The 21,497-nt window shown below is 49.1% G+C and overlaps 1 protein-coding gene across 1 annotated transcript; it reads right to left on the reverse strand.

The window, feature by feature from the left end:
- Positions 1-683: 683 nt before the first annotated feature.
- CLPP (caseinolytic mitochondrial matrix peptidase proteolytic subunit) lies at positions 684-6,763 on the reverse strand. Its single transcript, XM_077860253.1, has 6 exons — positions 6,529-6,763; positions 6,373-6,444; positions 5,769-5,865; positions 4,691-4,878; positions 3,597-3,702; positions 684-1,048 (listed from the first exon to the last, which is right to left on the reverse strand). Exons 1-6 carry the CDS (start codon positions 6,712-6,714, stop codon positions 876-878), a joined length of 822 nt encoding a protein of 273 aa, XP_077716379.1. The 5' UTR covers positions 6,715-6,763; the 3' UTR covers positions 684-875.
- Between the last annotated feature and the right edge of the window lie 14,734 nt (positions 6,764-21,497).

Here is a 21,497-nt window from a genome sequence, read left to right on the forward strand (position 1 = left end):
ATCTACCAGGCCTTCCTTTCCATTCTCATTTCTCCACTGTCCCCGCGGCCACTCCACTTCAGCTATGAGCCTCCTTGGGGCCCCTCCTACGTGGCAGCCACAGTCCTGCCACAGGGCCTTTGCACTTGCTATGCCCGCTGCCCAGACTGCTCTGCCCCTCTCTCACCCTAAACATCTTCTGTTCAAGCATCACCTTCTCAGCAAGGCCTTTGTCTTCTACAGCTGTCACACACAAACACACTGCATACCTCTTTTCCTGCTTTTTAAGAAACTGTCTAGGGGTGCTGGGTGGCTCAGTTGGTTAAGTGTCTGCCTTGGGCTTGGGTCATGATCCTGGGGTCCTGGTGTCGGGTTCCCTGCTCAGCGGAGAGTCTGTTTTTCCCTCTCCCTCTGCTGCAATTTATGCTCATGCATGCTTTTCTCAAATAAGTAAATCTTAAAAAAAAAGAGAGAGAGAGAGAGAGAGATTACGTTCTTGGAGGGCAGGGATTTTTGTTTTCTTCGAGGTATGAGGTGGCCTCTAGACAGTGCCTGAAATGTTGTATTTGCTCAGTAGAGTTTGCTGAAGTTAGGGCACTGGAGGTGAGAGCCTCGGGGTCAGGCTGAGGGCCGGAGAGGCCTCGCGAAGGGCACGCGCGTGCGGGCCGTGGTGGAGCAGCGAGGGGAGGCGACAGAGATGGGGATCAAAGACTAGAAAGATTTAATTGAAAATCACAGTGTCTACTTCAAGATGCCCGCCCTGAGGGGCACCCCCAAACCCAGAGTTCCTCACGGGGCCCTTCCAGGCTCAGCCGAGGGGCGGGCGGGGCTGCAGCTCCAGTGTCTGGCCTGGTGCCTGGTGTCCCCCGACTCCTCCGGAGGGTGAGGTCCCGCACTCAGATGCTCGTGGGGGCCGGCTCTGTCGCGGCCACCACGGCCATGGGCTCCTTCTGCACCAGCTCAGGCTCGTCCTCCCCGTCCTGGGGCGGGTGCACCAGAACCTTGTCTAAGATGCCAAACTCCTGGGCCTCCATGGGGCTCATGTAGCGGTCCCTCTCCATGGCCGACTCTGCCGGGGGAAGCAAGAGGCAGGACGCACATGCGTGAGGGCGGACACCTGAGGCCGGGTTTGGGTCCCTGTCCTGCCACTTCTGGGGTAACCCGTTCTGCCACAGTGGCCTTCCCCCTTTGGTGCCTCAGTTTCCCCAATCGGTGAAACACCCGTTTCCATTTCTCCTTTTTTACCTGTTACTCATGAATAACATACACCCAGGAAAGGCCCCAGATCGTAAATGGACAGTGTGAGTTCCACACGGAACATGCCCACGTGGCCAGCACCCACATCAAGACACGGGCCGTCCCCACAGCCCTGACCCCCACAGCCCTGCCACAGCCTACGTCCAGTCACTGCCTCCTCCGGCCCAAGAGCAACCATTAGCCTAAAGGTGGCCTAACGGCATAGAGAAGTACACTTCTTTTTGTTTTTATTTAATTTTATTTTTTAATTTTTTTTTTGGGGGGGGAGGTTTTATTTATTTATTTATTTATTTATTTAAAAAATAAATTTATTTTTTATTGGTGTTTAATTTGCCAGCACATAGAATAACAGCCAGTGCTCATCCTCTTTTTGTTTTTAAATATGTGGAATCTGGACACCTGGGTAGCTCAGTCGGTTAAGTATCTGCCTTTGGATCGGGGTGTGATCCCGATCTCGATCCTGGGATTGAGCCCCACATCAGGCTCCCTGCTCAGTGGAAAGTCTGCTTCTCCCTCTGCCCCTGCCTGCCGCTCTGCCTACTTGTGCTTTCTCTCTCTCTCTCTCTGTCAAATAAAGAAATAAATCTTTAAATAAATAAATATGTGGAATCGCAGAATATTTATTTACTCCTTTCTCTCACTCAGTAGCATTTCCGAGCTTCAGCCAGGCTGCCGTGTGTCACTGTGGGTGAGTCTCTGGTGCTGCCGTGGACATTCCACAGCGGGATTAAAGCACGAATGCCCCCGTCCTGCTGCTGCCGGGCACCGGGGTGCTTGCCACGGTGGGGCTCTACAGACAGGCCGGCCGTCAGCGTTGCTGTCCGCATCTTTGTTCTTTTTTTTTTTTTTTAAGACTTTATTTATTTATTCATAGAGACACAGAGAGAGAGAGGCAGAGACACAAGCAGAGGGAGAAGCAGGCTCCATGCAGAGAGCCTGACGTGGGACCTGATCCAGGGTCTCCAGGATCACGCCCTGGGCTGCAGGCGGTGCTAAACTGCTGCGCCACCAGGGCTGCCCTATCTTTTGTGGACAGAAGCCCTCATTTCTCTTGGCTACACGCTGAGAGGGGTAATGGTGGCAGTTTTGGCCACTCGGAGCCGAGCTGGTAGGTGGCGAGCAGCTTTCCTGGGCGGTTGTACCGTGTTCACTCCCGCCTGCAGTGGGTGAGCATTCCAGGGACTGCACACTCTCACTGGCATGCAGCGTTGTGTTCTAGATTTTAGCTGTTCTAGTGATTGAAATGGTTCTCACCGAGGCCTTTATCGGCCTTTTCCTAAAAACCAATGACATTATTAAAAAAAAAAAAAAAAAAAAGAAAGAAAAAAAAGATGGGACGCCTCGGTGGCTCAGCGGTTGAGCGTCTGCCTTCAGCAGCTCAGGTCCTGATCCCGGAATCCGGGATCGAGTCCCACATCGGGCTCCCTGCATGGAGCCTGCTTCTCCTTCTGCCTGTGTTTCTGCCTCTTTCTCTGTGTGGTCTCTCTTGAATAAATAAATACAATTTTTAAATAAATTAAATAAATAAGTAAATAAATAAAAGATACATGGGTGAGGGGTGCTTGGGTAGCACAGTTGGTTAAACGTCTGACTCTTGATTTCTGCCCTGGTTGTGATCTCAGGGTCGTGAGATGGAGCCCTGGGTCAGGCTCCACAGTGAGCGAGGAGTCTGCTTGGGTTTCTCTCTGCCCTTCCCCCAATGTGCTCTCTAAAATAAGTAAGTCTTAAAAAAATATATATATATATTTATAATATATATATGCAAATTTTATCTATCTATCTATCTATCTATCTATCTATCTTTGAGCAGTCTTCATGCCCAACGTGGGGCTTGAACTCCGGACCCTGAAATTGAGAGTCACGTGCTCTATCGACTGAGCCGACCAGGTGCCCCCCTAATGATGTTATTTTTAAATATTATTGCTAAAGATCATGAGCATCTTTTCCTCTATTTCTTTGCCACTTGGAATATTCTTTATTGAGACCCCGTTCAAACCTTTAACTTATTTCGGTGAAGTTTTCATGAAGATTCTGCAAATTGGTCTTTTTAAAGTGCTGAGGACAGGGATTCTCCACTGGGGATGATTCCTGATAATTCAATGGGGACACTGGGTGATGCCTGGAGGCAGTTTGGGAAGGAGGCAGTCACAGATGGAAGGTGCTACTGGCATCCAGTGGGCAGCGGCCAGTGATGCTGCCCCACGTCCCACAGTGGCCAGGACCAAGGATGATCTAGCCCTGAGTGTCAACAGTGCCAAGGTCGAGAGGCCCTGGCTCAGCACGAGGCCTGTCACATATGTGTGTGTTGGTTAAAATAGCGGAGCGCAGCCAGGGCTCTGCCTGGGGCGGGGGGCACTCACCAATCACCTGCAGGCTCTGTTTGGTGTGCTTGGCGTAGATGCCGTAGAGCTGCTTCTTGAGTTTCATGATCTCCTCTGCCTGGATGGCGATGTCTGTGGCTTGGCCCTGGGGGGCAGCCCAAGATGGGTAAGAGGGAAAAGGTCAGAATGAGCCTCAGCCTCTCACAGGGAGGCTGGAGGGTGTGCAGACAGGTGGGGCAGGGCTTCGCAAGTCCCTGCACGTCCTGCTGCATCTTTGCCCCACCCCGAAGACTTCCTGTAATTTTTTAAAAAATATTTTATTTATTCATTTTAGAGAGAGAGCATGCACGCAGAGGGGAGGGGCAGAGGGAGAGGGAGAAGCAGATTCCCCACTGAGCTGGGAGCCCAATGTGGAGCTCGATCCCAGGGCCCTAAGACCATGACCTGAGCCAAAATCAAGAGTCAGATGCTTAACCTACTGAGCCACCCAAATGCCCGAAGGCTTCCTTGTATGAACTGTATTTTCTGCATGTGGAGCTTTGCCCTGCCCAGGACAAGTGGATTCCTGGAGAGAGTGAATAGCTCCAGCTCAGGCCTGAGTTTTCACAGGCAAAGTAGCCAAATCCAGAGGATCCAGGGTACACGCCCTCACCACCTCCTCTGTGGGGCTCTCATACTCAGAGCCATTGTCCCCTGCCCCCCCAGGGCCAGGGTCCCGACAACTAGGTCAGCTCCCACACCCCAGAGCCCGCCGAGATTACTGACACTAGCCAGTCCTGAGCTTGCTGGTCGTGCCTCACTGTTCCTTCCTGCAGAAACCACAGCAAAATCCTTGTCCATTGCTCCCACTCCGTGCCTCCTGAGTGACCCTGGTGCTTCCCATGTGGCCGTGCCTGGAATGGCATGTTCCCCCCCCCGCCCCCCCGTCCTGCCCCTTGGGAACTGTAACAAACTGTCTTTCCCATGGGAGTCCTTTCCTGACCTGCTGGCCTTGCTGTACATGCATCATTGTAAAACCTACATTTTCAAACACTGACACTCCTGCATGACTGCCACCCAGTCGGTCCCTCTGTCTAGACACCGTCCCCCCACCCCCCACCCAAAGCAGCCTGCACAGCCGGCAGGGCACTCACCCGAGCGCCCCCCGAGGGCTGGTGGATCATGATGCGGGAGTTGGGAAGCGAGTGGCGCATGCCCGGGGTGCCAGCGGCCAGGAGTAGGGAGCCCATGCTGGCGGCCTGGCCCACGCACCATGTGCAGATGGGGTTCAGGATGTACTGCATCGTGTCGTAGATGGCCAGGCCCGAGGTCACCATGCCTCCTGCAGTGGGGGTGTGTGTGTGTGAGGAGCTGTGCGGGCTCCAACCCCCATCCTTTCCCTAGTGCAGCGCAGGGGCCCTAGGGAGGGCTTGTGTAGAGGCAGCCCTTTTTTTGGTGGGGGGGGGGGTGAGAGGCAGCCCTTTAAAGCAGGTGTCACCAACACAAATATTTCCAAGGGTAGGGAGGTGACAGAAACAGGTGACACGAACTAAATGGAGGCAGAAAGGGAGACCACTTGCTCCAGAATGAGCTGTTACAACCTGTGCACATGGGCCCAGGGAGACCAGATCTGTCAAAGTTTCAAGAGAAAGTGGAAATCGGGGAGCGTGTGGTGGCCCGAGAGGGAAGCCCTGGAGCCAGCCTGCCCTGGCAGTTTTGTCTGCGTGACCTTGGGCAAGTTACCCAGCCTCTCAGCCACAGTGGCTCCTGGCAGACTGGGGATCGCTGAGCAGTACCTACCACGTGCAGCTGCCATGAGGACAAGATGAGTTCAGTGCCTATAAAATGCTTCAAATCTGGGGCACAGTAAGCACCGTCACAGTGAACTACCCTCTTTTGGGAGAGGGTGGTATAGGTGGTGGCAGCTGCCAATTTTAAAAAGCTGACCGCAGGGTCAGGTTGGTAAAATGTTATGTGTGGGGTCTAAGAGGCAGGCTGGGCTGCCAGTTTGTGAACCTAGATCTAAAAGCAAGGAACAGGCAACTTGTGGAGGTTTCAGGACAGTTTTGGGATTCTGAAGGCAGCTCAGCATCCTTCCTTTCTCCAGAGGGAGAATGTTCCTGATCCAAGTGTGTGTGTGTGTGTGTGTGGGGGGGGGGGGGGTCTCTGTCCCCTGAGTCACCTGGAGTGTCCCAGGAAGTGGCCCTGGCACCCGGGGAAGGCTCCACTCACCCGGGCTGTTGATGTACATGTGGATGGGCTTCTTGTTGCTCTCAGACTGCAGGAACAGCAGCTGGGCGATAACCAGGCTGGCCACGCTGTCATCGATCTGCAAGTAAGCGGGGAGGGTGGGCTGCCCAGCTGGGGGGTGCGGAGCGGGTTAACGGAAGCAATTACAAGCTGGCTGGGGATGAGTCAGGAACAAGGATGGGTGTCAGAGCCCAAGTGAGATGGCAGGGGAGAATTCAGGACCAAGGAGGGGAGGTGCTGAGGTTGGGGCACAGGAAGGGGGGAGTCAGTGGGCTCAGGGCAAGGAAGGGAAGGAGTCAGGAGGGTTGGGGAGACGGATTAGAGCCAGGAATGGGGAGGATCACTGGTGAGGGAGGGAGTCAGAAGTCAGGAAGGGTAAAGCAGAGGGTCTGAGGAGGGGTGGGGGTGGGGCGCTGGGGCCAGAAGAGGGGGCTGAAGGCTTCGGTGCCCAGGAAGTGGGATGTCAGCCTGGGGCCAGAGCAGGCAGGAAAGTCCAGGGGGAGGGGTCAGGAGGTCAAGAGGGCTCGAGGAGGAGGGGCTCGTGGGGTCGGGGCAGGCGCAGGGGAGGACCCCGCGGGGCGCTCACCGGACCCATGACACACACGATGCGCTCCCGCAGCAGCCGCGAGTAGATGTCATAGGCGCGCTCGCCGCGACCCTGGGGCAGAAGGACGGCGGCGAGAGTCAGGGCAGCCCGGAGACCCCGACTCCCGCCCGGGCCGAGTTCCCGCGGCCGCCGTACCGTCTGCTCCACCACGATGGGAATGAGCGGGAGAGCCCGGGCCGCCGTCACGTGCAGGCTCCGCTGCAGCGCCAGGCCGGTCCTGGGCGTCCGCCGCGGGGGGAAGCGGGCGGCAAGGCGAGGCCCCAGCGCGGGGGACCTACCTACCGCCACCCGGGCCCCCCCGACCAATATTCCGGGCCACATCCCGCCGCAGTCCGTCCCGGCTTCCGTCCGATGGCGGAACTACAACTCCCGGCGTGCTTTGCGCCCGTGGCGCATGCTCACTGCCCGCCCACGTCCTGGGAGCTGGGCCGGCGTGCTGAGGGGCGGGGCGGAGGGCGGGGCGGGGCGGAGCCCAAAGGGGGCGGAGCCGGAGGCCCTTCAATGCGGCCGGTTGTAGTTCCCTTCCCAAAGAGCTTGGCTGGCTCAGTCGGTGGGGCGACTGCATCTGGGGGTCATGAGTTCAAGCCCTACGTGGGCTAAAACTTACTTAATAAAAAAAAAAAATAAAAAATAAAAAATAAAATAAAATAAAATAAAATAAAATAAAATAAAATAAAATAAATAAAATAAATAAAAAAAATAAAAAAATAAAATAAAATAAAATAAAATAAAATAAAATAAAATAAAATAAAATAAAATAAAATTGACAGCTGCATTGTACTCACTGGGCTTTCCAACTCGGTGAGACTAACTACTGAGACCTTTCCATTCAGCCATGGACCCCAGGTTGTGGGAGCCCAAGGATGGTGTTGCTGACTCCGGCTGGGAGATGGGTGTGAAAAGGTTTCCTAGGAAGAGTGTGTATTGGGACTGGATTTTTAAGGATGGATAGGAGTTCGTTAGCTGGAGATAGACGTTCCTGGGAGGAGAAAGAATAGGCAAAGGGATGGAAGTAGGAAGGTTCCTGGAAATGTTTGGGACCTCTCTTTTCCTCCAGATCAGCTCAAATGCTGCCTTCCTACAGTGTCCCCAGAGCCTAGAACGGTGCCTGGCACGCAAATAGGTGCTTATCAATGACGCTTTGAACCAAGAGGTGATAAGGGAGGAAGGTTAAGAGCTGAGAGCTTTAGAGGCAGCTGCCCCACCTGCCAAGCTGGCTCAATCCATGACGTGCTGTGTGATCTTAGGTGCGCTGTTTAACCTCTCTGAGCCCAAAGTTTCTCATCTGGAAGATGGCATTGATCAAACCAATCTCACAGGGAAGGATTTAAAGAGACCTGCTGAAGCAGCATACTGAAGTCACCCGAGTTCAGATTTGCGCTCCATTACTTACTAGCTGTGTGTCGCTGAGCCTCAGTTTTCCATCTGTAAAAAGGGATAATGATAACATGCATCTGAGGGCTGCTGTCAGGGCCTCAGAATGGGGCCTGACACACAGTAAGGGCTCAGTTTGTATTAGCTGCTGATGGGTTTTAATTATTTGATTGTGTTAGCCGGGAACCACAGGGGTCCAAGAAGTCCTCCCTTCGTCCTTTTGAGGTGGGCTTTGATGGATAGATAGGAGTTCACCAGGCAGACAGAGCCTAAATGCTGGACCCTAACAATGATGCTGGGTTCCCTAGATAAGGGTAGTTTTTGTATCCCTGGAATCGCAGGGGACCCCAGTCTGACGGCAGGAGAGAGCAGGACACAGACACTCCCGCCTTATGGAATCAGGGCAGCATGGAGAGAAAGACCTGGAAGCAGAAGAACTTGGAGGAGGCCTTGGAGGCACCCCTGAAAGAAGGCCTAGACCTAGGCCTCGGTGACAGGGGCTGGGGGTGAGGGGAGCCTGTGTGGGGGAACAGGGAGTGGCATTGCCCGGGGTGGGGGGGGCTGTGGAGGTAGGTGGGCAGCGTGGGCGGTCCCAGTTTCTGCTGTGAGTCAGGTGGGTGGCCCTGCCCAGCCGGTTCCCCTATTGCCCAAGCTCCCTGCCCTGCCCCAGGGGGAGAAGGGTGGGCCTGTCAGGTGCCACAGCCCCTGCAGTCCCTCCCCCGACACTCCCCCGCTCCCCCTGACCTCACCGCCTCCCTTTGTTTCACCTGCTTTACTGCCCATAGTTCAACTACTTCTCCCCTCCTCCGTCCACAGCGGTTACTGCTTCATACAGCAGCCTGAGAAAGCTCATCGCGTCACAGCCCTCCCTTGCCTAATGCCCTCCCCTTGGCTCCCCGTCCCCCACACTGACCTCTTCCCTCACCTCCTTCCACCCACTTTCCCCACTTGGCTCCAGCCGTGACACTGGCCAGCTCGCTGTTCCTCAAAGGTGCCAAGCCCCATCCAGGCACCTGGGCTCCGCTTGCGTCCTCTTCCTGCATCTATTCCCTTCCGGACATAGACACCACCCCTCGAATGTCACCTCTTTAGAGAAGGCTTCCCTGATCCCCCTTTTTAATATCCCAGGCACATTCTGGAACCTTCGCCTTGTTTAAATTGGCTGTCCAAAACAGTGGCGTCAAGTCACTTGTTTTCTCCTTTATCATCTGTGGAACGTGAGCTCCTGGAAGCCAGGGGTCTTATTCAGCCCTGTGGTCCTCGGGATGGCATTTGTCAAGCCTTTTTGACTGGGACTCACAAGGAGACGTACAGCTGACGTAGAGTCTGAGTACACAAAAGTACACACGCTTCATGAAATGATATTTGTCTTTACTCTGAGCAGTGCCTTCCAATGTTTTCTATTCTGTTTTTTCTTCTATTCTGTTTCATCTACGTTGGGGTTTCTCAGCCTTGGGACCATCGAAATTCGACGTTGGATGATTCTTTGTGTGGGGAAGGCCACCCTGGTATTGCGCCGTGTTGAGCAGCATCCCTGGGCTCGACCCACTAGATGCCGGTAGCGCTCCCACATCGTAGCAGTCAGAAATGTCTCAGACGTTGCCAAGTGTCCTCTGGGGGGAAGAGTTGCTCATAGTTGAAAAATCACTGACTTAAATTTTTTTTTGGGGGGGGGGATCCCTGGGTGGCGCAGCGGTTTAGCGCCTGCCTTTGGCCCAGGGCGGGACCCTGGAGACCCGGGTCCCACGTCGGGCTCCCGGTGCATGGAGCCTGCTTCTCCCTCTGCCTATGTCTCTGCCTATGTCTCTGCCTCTCTCTCTCTCTCTGTGACTATCATAAGTAAATAAAAATTTAAAAAAAATAACTGATTTAAATTAAAGTGGTGGGGCCCCTGGCTCAGTGGAAGAAGCTTCGACTCTTGGTTTGGCTTCAGGTCATGACCTCAGGGTTGTGAGACTGGAGCCTGGAGGGGGCTCCTTGCTCACCAGCAAGTCAGCTTCCCCTCTCCAAGCCCCTCTCCCCCACTTCTGCATGTGTGTGCTCTCTTTCAATCTCTCTCTCAAATAAATAAATAAATAAATAAATAAATAAATAAATTTTAAAAATAGAGAGTGACCTGAAATGGAAAATCAAAAGCGAAAAAAAAAAAAAAAAGGAAAATCAAAAGCAACTTTTGAATAGTATCTGGCACCTTGTAGGCACTCAGGTACTTAATGGGTACCTTCTTCCTCCAACTTTGTTGGGCAGTATGATCTCAGTGAACAAATCCATGTAATTAGGTGGCAGGGAGAGGGAATATTTTGACCCTTGGCTATAAAATCAGTCCATCTTAGGTGATTACTCTGTTGTCAGAGAGAAGCTCTGATCATTGTTACCGGTTCTCAGATGTCTGCAGAACAGTCCTGTTGACATGGATAGAAATTGAAAATTAAGAGAAGAAATGGAAAACCAAGGACTGAAGAGGCTGTGGGCAGATGGACACTCCCGTCAACAGCTCACAGATGTCGCTACAACTTCTCTGGAAATGAAGTTGACCCCACATTTCAGATTCACACAGTCTACTTCTAGTTACTCCCATTTAGGAAATGATCGAAGGTGAGTACCAAGAGTTGGCCATAAGGCTGTTCGTGGCAGAGCTGTTTCTAGGCTGTTATAACTGTTGTTTCAGGTAGCGAGTGCTGCGTAACAAATCATCCCACACACCTAGGGGTTTCAAACAGCCACAGCTTATTATGTCTCACACTTGGGGAATCTGGCCTGGGCTCCTGTGGTTCTTCTGCACGTGGAGTTTGCTGGGGCTGGAAAATCCACCGTGAACATTCTGTGGTCACATGTTAGGAGCCTCACCTCAGCTGTGTGGGCATCTCTCTCTCTCCATGTGGCTGCTTGGGCTTCCTCGAGTATGGTGGTCTTCACATCTCCCATGACAACTGGCTCCCAAGAGAGAGGAGGCAGACTTGTCTTTTTCTTTCTTCCTTTCTTTCTTTCTTTCTTTCTTTCTTTCTTTCTTTCTTTCTTTCTTTCTTCTTTCTTTTTTTTTTTTTAAAGATTTTATTGATTTATTCATGAGAGACACAGAGAGAGAGGCAGAGACACAGGCGGAGGGAGAAGCGGGCTCCATGCCGGGGGATGTGGGACACGATCCCAGGACCCCAGCATCCCACTACATGCCTTCTTAAAAGCTTGGCCTGCAAGTTGCACAGCACCTCCTTGTCACATTCTGTCAGTCAAAGCAAGCCACGTGGCCCAACCAAGATTCACGGGGAGGAAAAGGCGTGTGGGGTGTGGCAGGGGCACCCAGGATGGAAAGAATGAATGGTGGTCATCTGCCACACTTATGCCAGCAAAGAATTGGAAATAAGTGTCCAAAAAAGAGGGAACTGATGAAATCATTAACAATTTTAAATTGAAAAAAATAAAAAATTCTAAATGAAAAAAATATGATCAAGTATTGATATTGTGGAATATTACTGGTATTTACTGATTGCCTACGCGGATGCAGGGTTTATTAGTTAGGTATGACTGTGGTGGAGGGTAACCCCAAAGTGCCAGTGACTTAGACAAGATAGGCATGTCTTTCTCTCCAAGTAACAGCCTGGAGGTTGGCACCCAAGGTGGGCAGGGTGGCTCTGTACCATGACGTCTCCAGAGGCCTTCTCCTTCTGACCCACACCTTAGCCATTTCTAGGGTCTTCAGAATCCAAAATGAGGCTTCCGCCGGCGCATTTCCATCCCAAGAAGCTGGATGGAGGCAGAGAAAGAGGAAGAGGCAAAGGGTGTGTGCCAGCCAGTCTTGAAAGATGGCTGCTGCCAACCTCTCTGCTTTTTTTGGCCATATAGCATTCCATCCCGTGCGCGTGTGTGTGTGTGTGTGTGTGTTAAATATATATATTTAACCATTTCCTTGTTGGTGAATGTCTTCATTGTGATGAAATATTTTTTTTTTCTCTTATCAGATTTATCTTTTAAAGAGACTCCCTGCGTTGGAGAGCCCTTGACCTCAGCCATCTACGCTTGTCTTTATCTATCTACACCCCCTAATAATCTCCTTTGATCTCTTGGCCTTAAGTACCTGCATATCTGATGCTTCCCAGGTTGGTGTCTCCCACTCAGATATCTCTCCCCAGCTCCAGACTTCCCTCCCTCCCATCTCCCCAGGGACTTATGCACCAAAATGAACGTGGTTGAGAGGAATCGCTGATCTTCTTTCCCACACCAAAGTATTGCTGTTTGCACCCTTCCATTTGCTTGTACTAAAGAAAAAAAATTGGAGTCATGCTTCCTTTCTCCCTCTTCATGGCACTGAAATGAGTTGGCTAATCCAGCAGGCTGAGCCCTGCAGGTTCCCCCAGAGCTCAGCATCTACCACCCACCAGTGCAGGCTGCCTCCCTGGCTTGAGGCGCCACCACCTCTTGCCTTGACACTTGGAGTCACCTCCTCCCATTTCTCCCAGCTTCCAGCCCCGCTCCCTTGTAAACTAGTCTCCCTTCAGTGACCCGAGGAATGCTTTTAAAGCTTAAGTGAGCTCATGTCATCCTTCTTAGAACCCTCCTGTGAGTCCCTGATCCACTCAGCTCAAAGGCCTAATAATAGTCCACGGCGCTCTATGCAGTCTGATAGATGCCCTCTCCTGCCCCGTGCCCATCTGGCTTCACCTCCTCCGTCTCTCCTCCCTGCTCACTCCACTGCAGCCACACTAGTCCCCCCACTGTTCCTCTAACTCATCAGACACACGCTGGCCTCAGGGCCTTTGCACTGGCTGTGCCCTCTGCCTGGAATGCTCTTCTCTCACGTCCTCATGGCTCCCTCCCCGTCTCCATTAAGCCCATGCTCATTGTCATCTCCTGACACCCCTATTTATTGTTTTAAAAGATTTTATTTATTTATTCATGAGACACACACAGAGAGAGAGAGAGAGAGAGGCAGAGACACAGGCAGAGGGAGAAGCAGGCTCCATGCAGGGAGCCCGATGTGGGACTCGATCCTGGGATTCCAGGATCATGCCCTGAGCCAAAGGCAGACCTTAACCACTGAGCCACCAGGCATTTCTGACTTTAAAACTGAAGCTCACCCTCAGCTCTCAGTGTACCTTATCCCTTTTCTATGCTTTGTTTTCTTGGTATGCAATTTATTAGCATAGCATTTCCCTACTCAAAGTATGCTTTATGGACCAGCAGTAGCAGCAACATCACCTGGATCGTATTAAAAATGCAGACTCTTGGGGCACCCGGCTGGCTCAGTCGGTAGAGCATGCAACTCTTTTTTTTTTTTTTTTTTAAGATTTTATTTATTTATTCATGAGAGACACAGAGAGTCAGAGACACAGGCAGAGGGAGAAGCAGGCTCCTTCCAGGGAACCCCGATGTGGGACCCAATCCCCGGACTCCATGATCATGCCCTGAGCCAAAGGCAGACGCTCAACTGCTGAGCCACCCAGGCATCCCATAGAGCATGAGAACTCTTGATCTCAGGATTGTGAGTCTGAACAGTGTCTGGCACATAGTAAGTTCCTGGTAAACATTTATTGAATCAATGAAGGAATGGCTAATGGGTAGAGAATAGGTTTTATGAGCCAATGATGCAGGCAGACGTGCCAGTCAGTGTTGTTGGTTGAAAGCAACAGAAATTGTCTAAAGCAGAGAGAAAATCTTGCAGATACTAGAGATTTCCAGTATGGGTGGCAGTCCTGAATATCCACTTGGAAAAAATAGGCAGAAGGTTTCAGGGATGCCTGGGTGGCTCAGCAGTTGAGCGTCTGCCTTCGGCTCAGGGCATGATCCTGGGGTCCTGGGATCCAGTCCCACATCAGGCTCCTTGTGAGGAGCCTGCTTCTCCCTCTGCCTGTGTCTCTGCCTCTCTCTCTGTATTTTTTTTTTTTTTTTTTTTGAAAGAAGGTTTCAGAGACTGAGCATTAGGGAAAATTTATCTCGGAGGTCACAGTTGCCTCTGGACACCACTGCCACCATGATGGACACTGCTACAGGCAATGAAGTTCCCACTCCCAAAGAAATGATTGGATGTTGGAAAACAAAACAAAGAAGCAAACAAACCAATAAAATAAAAAAGACGTGACAGTCGTCTTCCAAAAACGGAGACCAGTGATGGGGTAGATGTAGCCATTCAGAAGAGAGATGTGGAGGCAGCCTGTGGGAGGTAGAGTCTAGAGGAGGAGATGGACTTGTGAAGTGTTTAGGAGATAGAACAGAGCTTGCAGACTGCAGGATAAATTGTTTTCTAAAGGTCATGCTTCTCCTTTGTAGCAGTTACATAATAAATTACCCCATAATTTAGTGGCTTAGAACAATAGCAATAGCATTGAACATTATCAATAACAATACACATTATCTCATGCAATTTCTGTGGATCAGGAATCTAGGGGAGCTTGGCTTGGGGTCTTTCAGAAAGGTGATGTTAAAAATGTCAGACAGAGTTGTAGTCCTACCCAAAGGCTCAACTCGAGCGGAAGGATCCACTTCTAAGATTGCTCATTCACGGGGCTACCAAGTTGGATGCTGGACAAATTGGATGTCTAGCCATCATCAGCAGGCCTCAGTTCTTCCCCGTGTGGACTTCTTGATTAATTGAGTGTCCTTGCAACGTGGCGGCTGGCTTCCTTCTAGAACAAATGATCTAAGAGAGCAAAGTGGAAGCTATAATAGCGTAAACAACCTGGTTTTGGCAGTCACACATTGTCACTTCCACATTATTCTTTTTTTTTTTTTAATTTATTCGTGATAGACAGACAGAGAGAGAGAGAGAGAGAGAGGCAGAGACACAGGCAGAGGGAGAAGCAGGCTCCATGCAGGGAGCCCAACGTGGGACTCGATCCCGGGACTCCAGGATCGCGCCCTGGGCCAAAGGCAGGCGCTAGACCGCTGAGCCACCCAGGGATCTCCCTATCACTTCCACATTATTCTAATGGTCACTCATGGTTCAGTGTGGGCAGGGGACTCTGCAAGGGGATGATTTCAAGAGGTGAGCATCAGGGACGCCTGGGTGGCTAAGTGGTTGAGCATTTGCCTTCAGCTCAAGGTGTGATCCCAGAGTTCTGGGATCAAGTCCCACATCGGGCTCCCCGTGGGGAGCCTGATTCTCTGTCTCCCCATGTCTCTGTCTCTCTCTGTGTGTCTCTCATAAAGAAATAAATAAAATCTTTTTTTTTTTTAAAGAGGTGAGCATTATTGGAGGGTGGTCATCGCACCCCTCTACCCAGGGGTTACATTTCCCAGCATCCCTTGCATCTGAGGAGCCATATGATGAGTTTTCATTAATGGACCCTGCAAAGAAATGATGTGTGACACTTCTAAGCCAAGGAGCTTAAGTAGCAGGTGTGACTTCACTCTTATTCTCCTCCCACCAGCCCTCGCAGCTGAGTGCAGTGGCCTGATAAAATTGATGGAACCGTAGAAGGAGCCTAGGAAGGGAGCCACCTGCCAGTTAGGATGATTCCTTTTGGATTTGGATGAGTGAACAACACATTCCATCATATTTGAGTCATTAAACATTTTAAGATTTGTTCATTGCAGCAGCTAGCATTACCCAACTAATTCAGGAATGGATTGCATATGAATACCTGAACTCATTTATATTGTTGAATAAGGTTCACAGATTTCTGGCTAGAGCCATTGGATACATAAAGGTGCCTTTTACTGAGATAGAGATAGAATTTTGGGAGAAGATAATGAGCCAGTTTGGGGCAGGGTTTCCCTACTTTGGTAGTATTTTTTTTATTCTTTTTTTATTTCTTTTATTTTTATTCATTCATTTATTTATTTTTTACTTTGGCAGTACTGACATTTAGGGTTGGATAGTTCTATTTTGTCTGGGGCCATCCTGTGCATTGTAGCCCAGTAGTTCAGTAGCATCCCTGACCTCTATCCACTAGATGCCAGTAGTATCTCCCAATCATGTCAACTAAGAATGTCTCTAGACATTGCCCAGTGTCTCCAGTTGAGAGCCAGAGGGTTATGATCTAGGGAGTTGGGACCCAAGTGGAGATTTCCAGGAAACTGATGATTCTGTCATTCTGGCACCCAGGGAGCAGGGAGCAGGTGAGGCCTTCCCTCCATAACCCTGCCCCAGGAGTGGGTTGTAGTGAAAGGAGGCCAAGGAGGCCCTGCCAGCCAGAGAAGTAGGAGAGGAGCCCGGGGGAAGCAGTCACAGGTTCAGGGAAGACAATGCATCAAGCAGAAGAGCAAGTCTGGCAGGGGTGTAGGCTGTTGAGATCTGCCGTCAGTGTCAGAAGCATCAAATGCTTTTGGGAGCCATTTTAGTGGAGAAGGGAGTCATTTAAAGGGGATTTCACCAATAAATATGATGTTGTACATTCATTTTCATTGACATGAAAAGGGTTCCATGGTGTCATTTTTAAAAAATTTTTTAAATTTATTTATGAAAGTCACAGAGAGAGAGAGAGAGAGAGAGAGAGAGGCAGAGACACAGGCAGAGGGAGAAGCAGGCTCCATACACTGGGAGCCCGACGTGGGATTCGATCCCAGGTCTCCAGGATCGCAGGTGCTAAACCGCTGCGCCACCCAGGGTTCCCCATGGTGTCATTTTTTAAAAAAGATTTTATTTATTTATTCATGAGAGACACACAGAGAAAGGCAGAGACACAGGCAGAGGAAGGGAGCTTGGTGCAGTACTCGATCCTGGGACCCCATGATCACACCCTGAGCTAAAGGCAGACGCTCAACCACTGAGCCACCCAGGCATCGCCAAAAATTATTGGAGTATAAGATACACCCAGTAAAGTTCATACATCTTAACTCAATGATTTTTTTTATATGAGTGTACAGCTGTGTAACCAACACCCTGTTCAAGATCTAGAAAGTTCCTTCATGCCCCTTCTCAGTCAGAATAGCCTGGATACTCTAAATTACCACCATTTTTATTCCCTTCATATAATATCTAAGAGGGAAAATAAGCAGGTAATTAGATAATGTAGACTCTGTAATTCAAAGGCCCTGTAGAGTGCTAGTCCCCTCCCTTCTCTTTCTGTGTCCATCTTGTTTTATTTTTTTATTTTTATTTTTTTCCATCTTGTTTTAAAGTCCACTCTATTGAAGTAAAATGTTTGTGTAAGAAAATATGTCCATTTTTAGTGTACGGTTTGATGAATTTTGACCCAACCGTGTGACAACTACCACAGTCAAGATAGAGAACATTTCCGTGACCCCCCCCAAAGATCCCTTGGGTCCTTTTGCAATCAATCCCCCTGCCATCTCATCCCCAGTCATTGGTCCAATTTTCCATCAGTCTAGTTTAGATTTCCCTTAACTAGAATTTCATATAAATGGAATCATGTAGTATATAATCTTTGGTGATGGGCTTCTTTCATTCACCATAATGTTGTTTTTTATTTTATTATTATTATTATTTTTTTGCTTTAAAGATTTTACCTATTTATTCATGAGAGACACACAGAGAGAGGCAGAGAAATAGGCAGAGGGAGAAGCAGGCTCCCTGCGGGGAGCCCAACGTGGGACTTGATCCCAGGACCCCGGGATCACGACCTGAGCCAAAGGCAGATGCTCAACCACTGAGCCACCCAGGCGCCCCACCATATTGTTTTAAAATTCACTGCGCTGCTGCGTATATGCAGTCATTTGTTCGTTTCCACTACCGAGTAATATTCCATTGTATGGATGTGCTAGAATTTATCCATTCACCAGATGATGAGCATTTGGGTTGTTTCCGGTTTGGGGCTATTATAAGTGAAGTTGCTCTGAACATTTGTGTACAAGGCTTTGTGCGGGCATACATTTTTGCTTCTCTTGGGTAAATATCAAGTGGAATGGCTGGGTCAGTTTTTGAAAAAAACTGCCAATCATTTCCCAAAGTGGTTCAACCATTTTACACTCCCACCAGTGATGTATGAGAGTTCTAGTTACTCCACGTCCTCAATGTCACTTTCTGCAGACAGGTTTTTGTTTTAAAATCTTAGTTCATTCAACAGGTGTGTAGTGGTATATCCTTGTGGGTTTTTTAAAAATTTATTTTACTTTATTATTATTATTATTATTATTATTATTATTATTATTTATCCCTGTGGTTTTAATGCTCGCTTCCCTGATGACTAATGATGTTAGGCATCTTTTCATGTGCCCTTTGGCCATCTCTGTATCTTCTTTTGTGAAGTGTCTTTTCTGAACCCTTTCCTCATTTGTCTTCTTATTACTGAGTTGCAAGAATTCTTTGTGTATTCTGGCAATAAGCCCTTCGTGAGATGTAAGTATTCTAAATATCTTCTTCTAGTTAATGGTATGCCTTTTCATTTTTTTAGTAGTCCTCCTGAAACCTTGAAATGTTTCAATTGTGCCCTCAGAAAATCACGATCCTTCCTAAGCAAAATCCCCTGTATTCTCAACCTCTTGACAAAGCATCCTCTTTACCTTCTCCCCCCAGCAGAAGTTTGGCTCTCCCCCAAGACTGCGTGCTTTTGGGCCATGGCTGTTTTCTCTTCCAGCTCCTTGCACTCTTGTGCCCCTTGAGATGAGGTAGGCATCCTTCTTCCATCGTGGCTTCTAACTCTTCTCTGAAACTCTGCAGCTTTGAATCTCAGGTCATTAAACAATACCCACAGCTTGTTTATCTTGCTTGTTTATCTATCGGCCTCAGGTCGTGTCCTCTCATCCTTTCACTATTTTATGTCCTATTTTATGTTCCTTTCTTGAACGCTTCTCTGGGCATAATTCTTAGTGACTTTGATATCCACATAGACCATGGTTTCCCAACCTCGGCAATACTGACACTTGCGGCCAGGCCATTCTCGGTTGTGGGGTCTCCCCTGTGTACTGTAGGATGTTGAGCAGCATCTCTGGCCTCCACCCACTTGATGCTAGTAGAACCACTCCCCAACACCGCCACCAAGTTGTGACAACCAAAAATGTCTCCAGACATGGCCAACAGTCCGCTGGAGGCAGAATTGCTCTTGGTTGAGAACCACTGAGCTTGATGATCCTTCTGGGTATGTGACTTTCAATTCCCTCTACTCTTCTCTCCTTGTCACCTTGTCCTCCACTCTATCCCAGCCCACCTCTCATGTTCTTATTTTAGATCTTGTCATTTCCAAAAACTGCATCACTTTCCATGTTCTCATGCACCCTACTCACCAACCCACACTTCTTTTTTCTTTCTAGCTCATTCTATTTGGTATTTCTTTCTGAACAATCCTTTAGCTCTGCCAGAATCTATAATCTATGAACAACCCTCCCTTTCCCTGTCCCCTCACTCAGTTGAGAGCCATGGGCTGTCATTACAATCACTCCTTGACATATATCCTAAACTCCCTCATCTGCCTCTTCCTTCATCACATTTACATGGTCAGACAGCCCGATTAAAGCCAGCCCCTCATCTACTCCTCACTCGAACCTGGGAAGCCTCATACACTGCCATGATGACTGGCCTCCCTTGAGATTTTTGACCACCAATCTGCTGCCCAGTGACCCTACAACATACCCTTGTCCATTCACTCATCTACTCTCTCGTATGGTAATGCCCCGCCTTTCCTTTTCCCCTCATGCTTCCCCTTCCTCCCAGCTCTCAGTTCTTGGCCTTGCCTTCTATCTTCACAAAAACAAAGCCATGAAAGGTGACTTCCAGGGCAGCCCGAGTGGCCCAGTGGTTTAATGCCGCCTTCAGCCCAGGTCGTTATCCTGGAGACCCAGGATCGAGTCCCACATCAGGCTCCCTCCATGGAGCCTGTTTCTCCCTCTGCCTGTGTCTCTGCCTCTCTATCTCTCTGTCTCTGTGTGTTTCTCATGAATAAATAAATAAAATCATTAAGAAAAAAAAAAAAGAAGAAGAAGGTGACTTTCATGGCACTTAGCCCATCAATATTGCCTTCTTTCTTGTTATGATGACAGAGCTGTCCTGGCTCCCAGCCAAGGCCAACACTCTACCTTCATCCTGGATTCCATTCCACTCAAGGTCATCACTCTAAATAAGTCTCTGCTGTCTCTTACTACACCAGATGTTCCCTTTCTTCTTGATTATTCCTATTAGCTTATAAACATGATAGCTCCCATCATTGTTATCCCACAATGTCCTCTAGTTATTACCCATTTCTTTATTCTCCTTTACAGAAAAAAAGTTGAATCTTCTAAGAGTTGAATTTTTTCTTGGTTTCCATTCCTTCGCTTTTCATTGTCTCTTGAACCCACTCAAATTGGGCTCCCCCGTCATGGCTCCACTGAAACACCAACTGTCGAGGTCACTAGTGGCTTCCAGATGGCCACATTCGATGACCAATTTCAAAAGCCAACTCCAAAGGTCACACAAGGGAAATTAGAAAATACTTTGAGAAGAGCAAAAATGAAGACATAACATCAAAAAAGTATGGAATGCAATTAAAGCAGTGCTTAGAGGGACATTTACAGCCATAAATGCCTATATTAAAAAAGAAGATCTCAAATCAGTGACCTAAAGTTACAACAAATTCAATGGTCAATCATCAGTTCAGTGTGTTGTTAATCCTGTTAGCAGCTTTTGACACATCTCTCTCTCTCTCTCTCTCTCTTAAATTACAGTAATATATCATATAACATGAAAGTTGCCATTTTAACCATTTTGAAGTGTATGGGTCTATGGCATTAAATACACTGACATCGTTGCACCATCATCCCCACCAGATTTTGTCTATTCATCTGTTGATGGACACTGGGCTTGCTTCCACCTCTTGGATTTTGTGAGTAATGCTGCTGTGAACGTGGGTGTGTAAGTATCTTTCAGACTCTGTTTTCAGTTCTTCTGGATAAGTAACTAGGAGTGAACTTGCTGCATCATGTCGTAATTCTATTTTTAGCTTTTGGAGGCCCTGCCATGTTGTTTCCCCTGCCCCAGTCTTTGAGCCTCATCTTTTTAAAAAGGGAAATTAGCAAGTGTCAGGTGTTAAAGATTTGTATCACCCAACTGAGCCTTTCTCCTGAGCATGATTGGAAGAATCAAACAATTGAAAAAAGAATAGCGTTCTCACAAAGGTGAGTCAAGGTTGTTTGAGACCATGTCCAGACACCATCTCAAATCATTTAAGGGATTAGGGATGAGCAATCCTCCCAGCCTTCCTGCGATTTTTTTCAACACATAGGATTTTTATCGCCAGAACTGCGAAAGCCCTGAGCAGACTGGGAATGAGTTGGCCACCCTACTGGGAGCATTTTCCCTGCTCTGTGCTCTGGGCAGCACTATCCCTACTCATCAAGTCAGTTTCCAGATGGAAAGACAAAATCTTCAGATTTGGGGGCTTAAACAACAGAACTTTGTGGTTTCAGAGTTTTGGAGGCTGGAAGTCTGAGATCAGACTGTTGACAGGGCCCCACTCCTTCCAGAACCTGTAGGGGAGCAATTCTTCCTTGCTTGTCCCAGCTTCTGGTGGTTTTCTGGCCATCTTTGGTCTTGCTTGCCTTGTCGACCCATCACTTTAAAACTGTGTCTCCACCTGACACGCTCCCTGTGTCCCTTCACACATCTTCCCCGTGTGTGTTTCTGTCCAAATTTCCTCTTTTCAAAGGCTCCCAGTCATATGGATTACAGCCCATCCTGATGACTCAATCTTAACTTAATCACCTCTGTAAAAACTTTGTCTTCAAGTAAGGTCACATTCCTAAGTCCAGGGGAGTTATGACTCCAACATACCCTTTTTTGGGGGGAGGGAGGGGAACACAATTCAATCCATAACTTAGCCTTTGAGAGGATGGCTCTCCTCTCTCCCTTTGAAAGGGAAGGGACA

The sequence above is a fragment of the Canis aureus genome, chromosome 19 (genome assembly GCF_053574225.1).
Source record: "Canis aureus isolate CA01 chromosome 19, VMU_Caureus_v.1.0, whole genome shotgun sequence".
Taxonomy (NCBI): Eukaryota; Metazoa; Chordata; class Mammalia; order Carnivora; family Canidae; genus Canis; species Canis aureus.

Coding starts and splice junctions, on each gene's coding strand:
- CLPP (XM_077860253.1), bottom strand. CDS start 6,714: ATGTGGCCCGGAATATTGGTCGGGGGGGCCCGGGTGGCGGTAGGTAGG. Junction 6,445..6,528: donor CCATCGTGGTGGAGCAGACG/GTACGGCGGCCG, acceptor CTTCTGCCCCAG/GGTCGCGGCGAGCGCGCCTA. Junction 4,879..5,768: donor CATGTACATCAACAGCCCGG/GTGAGTGGAGCC, acceptor CCCCCACTGCAG/GAGGCATGGTGACCTCGGGC.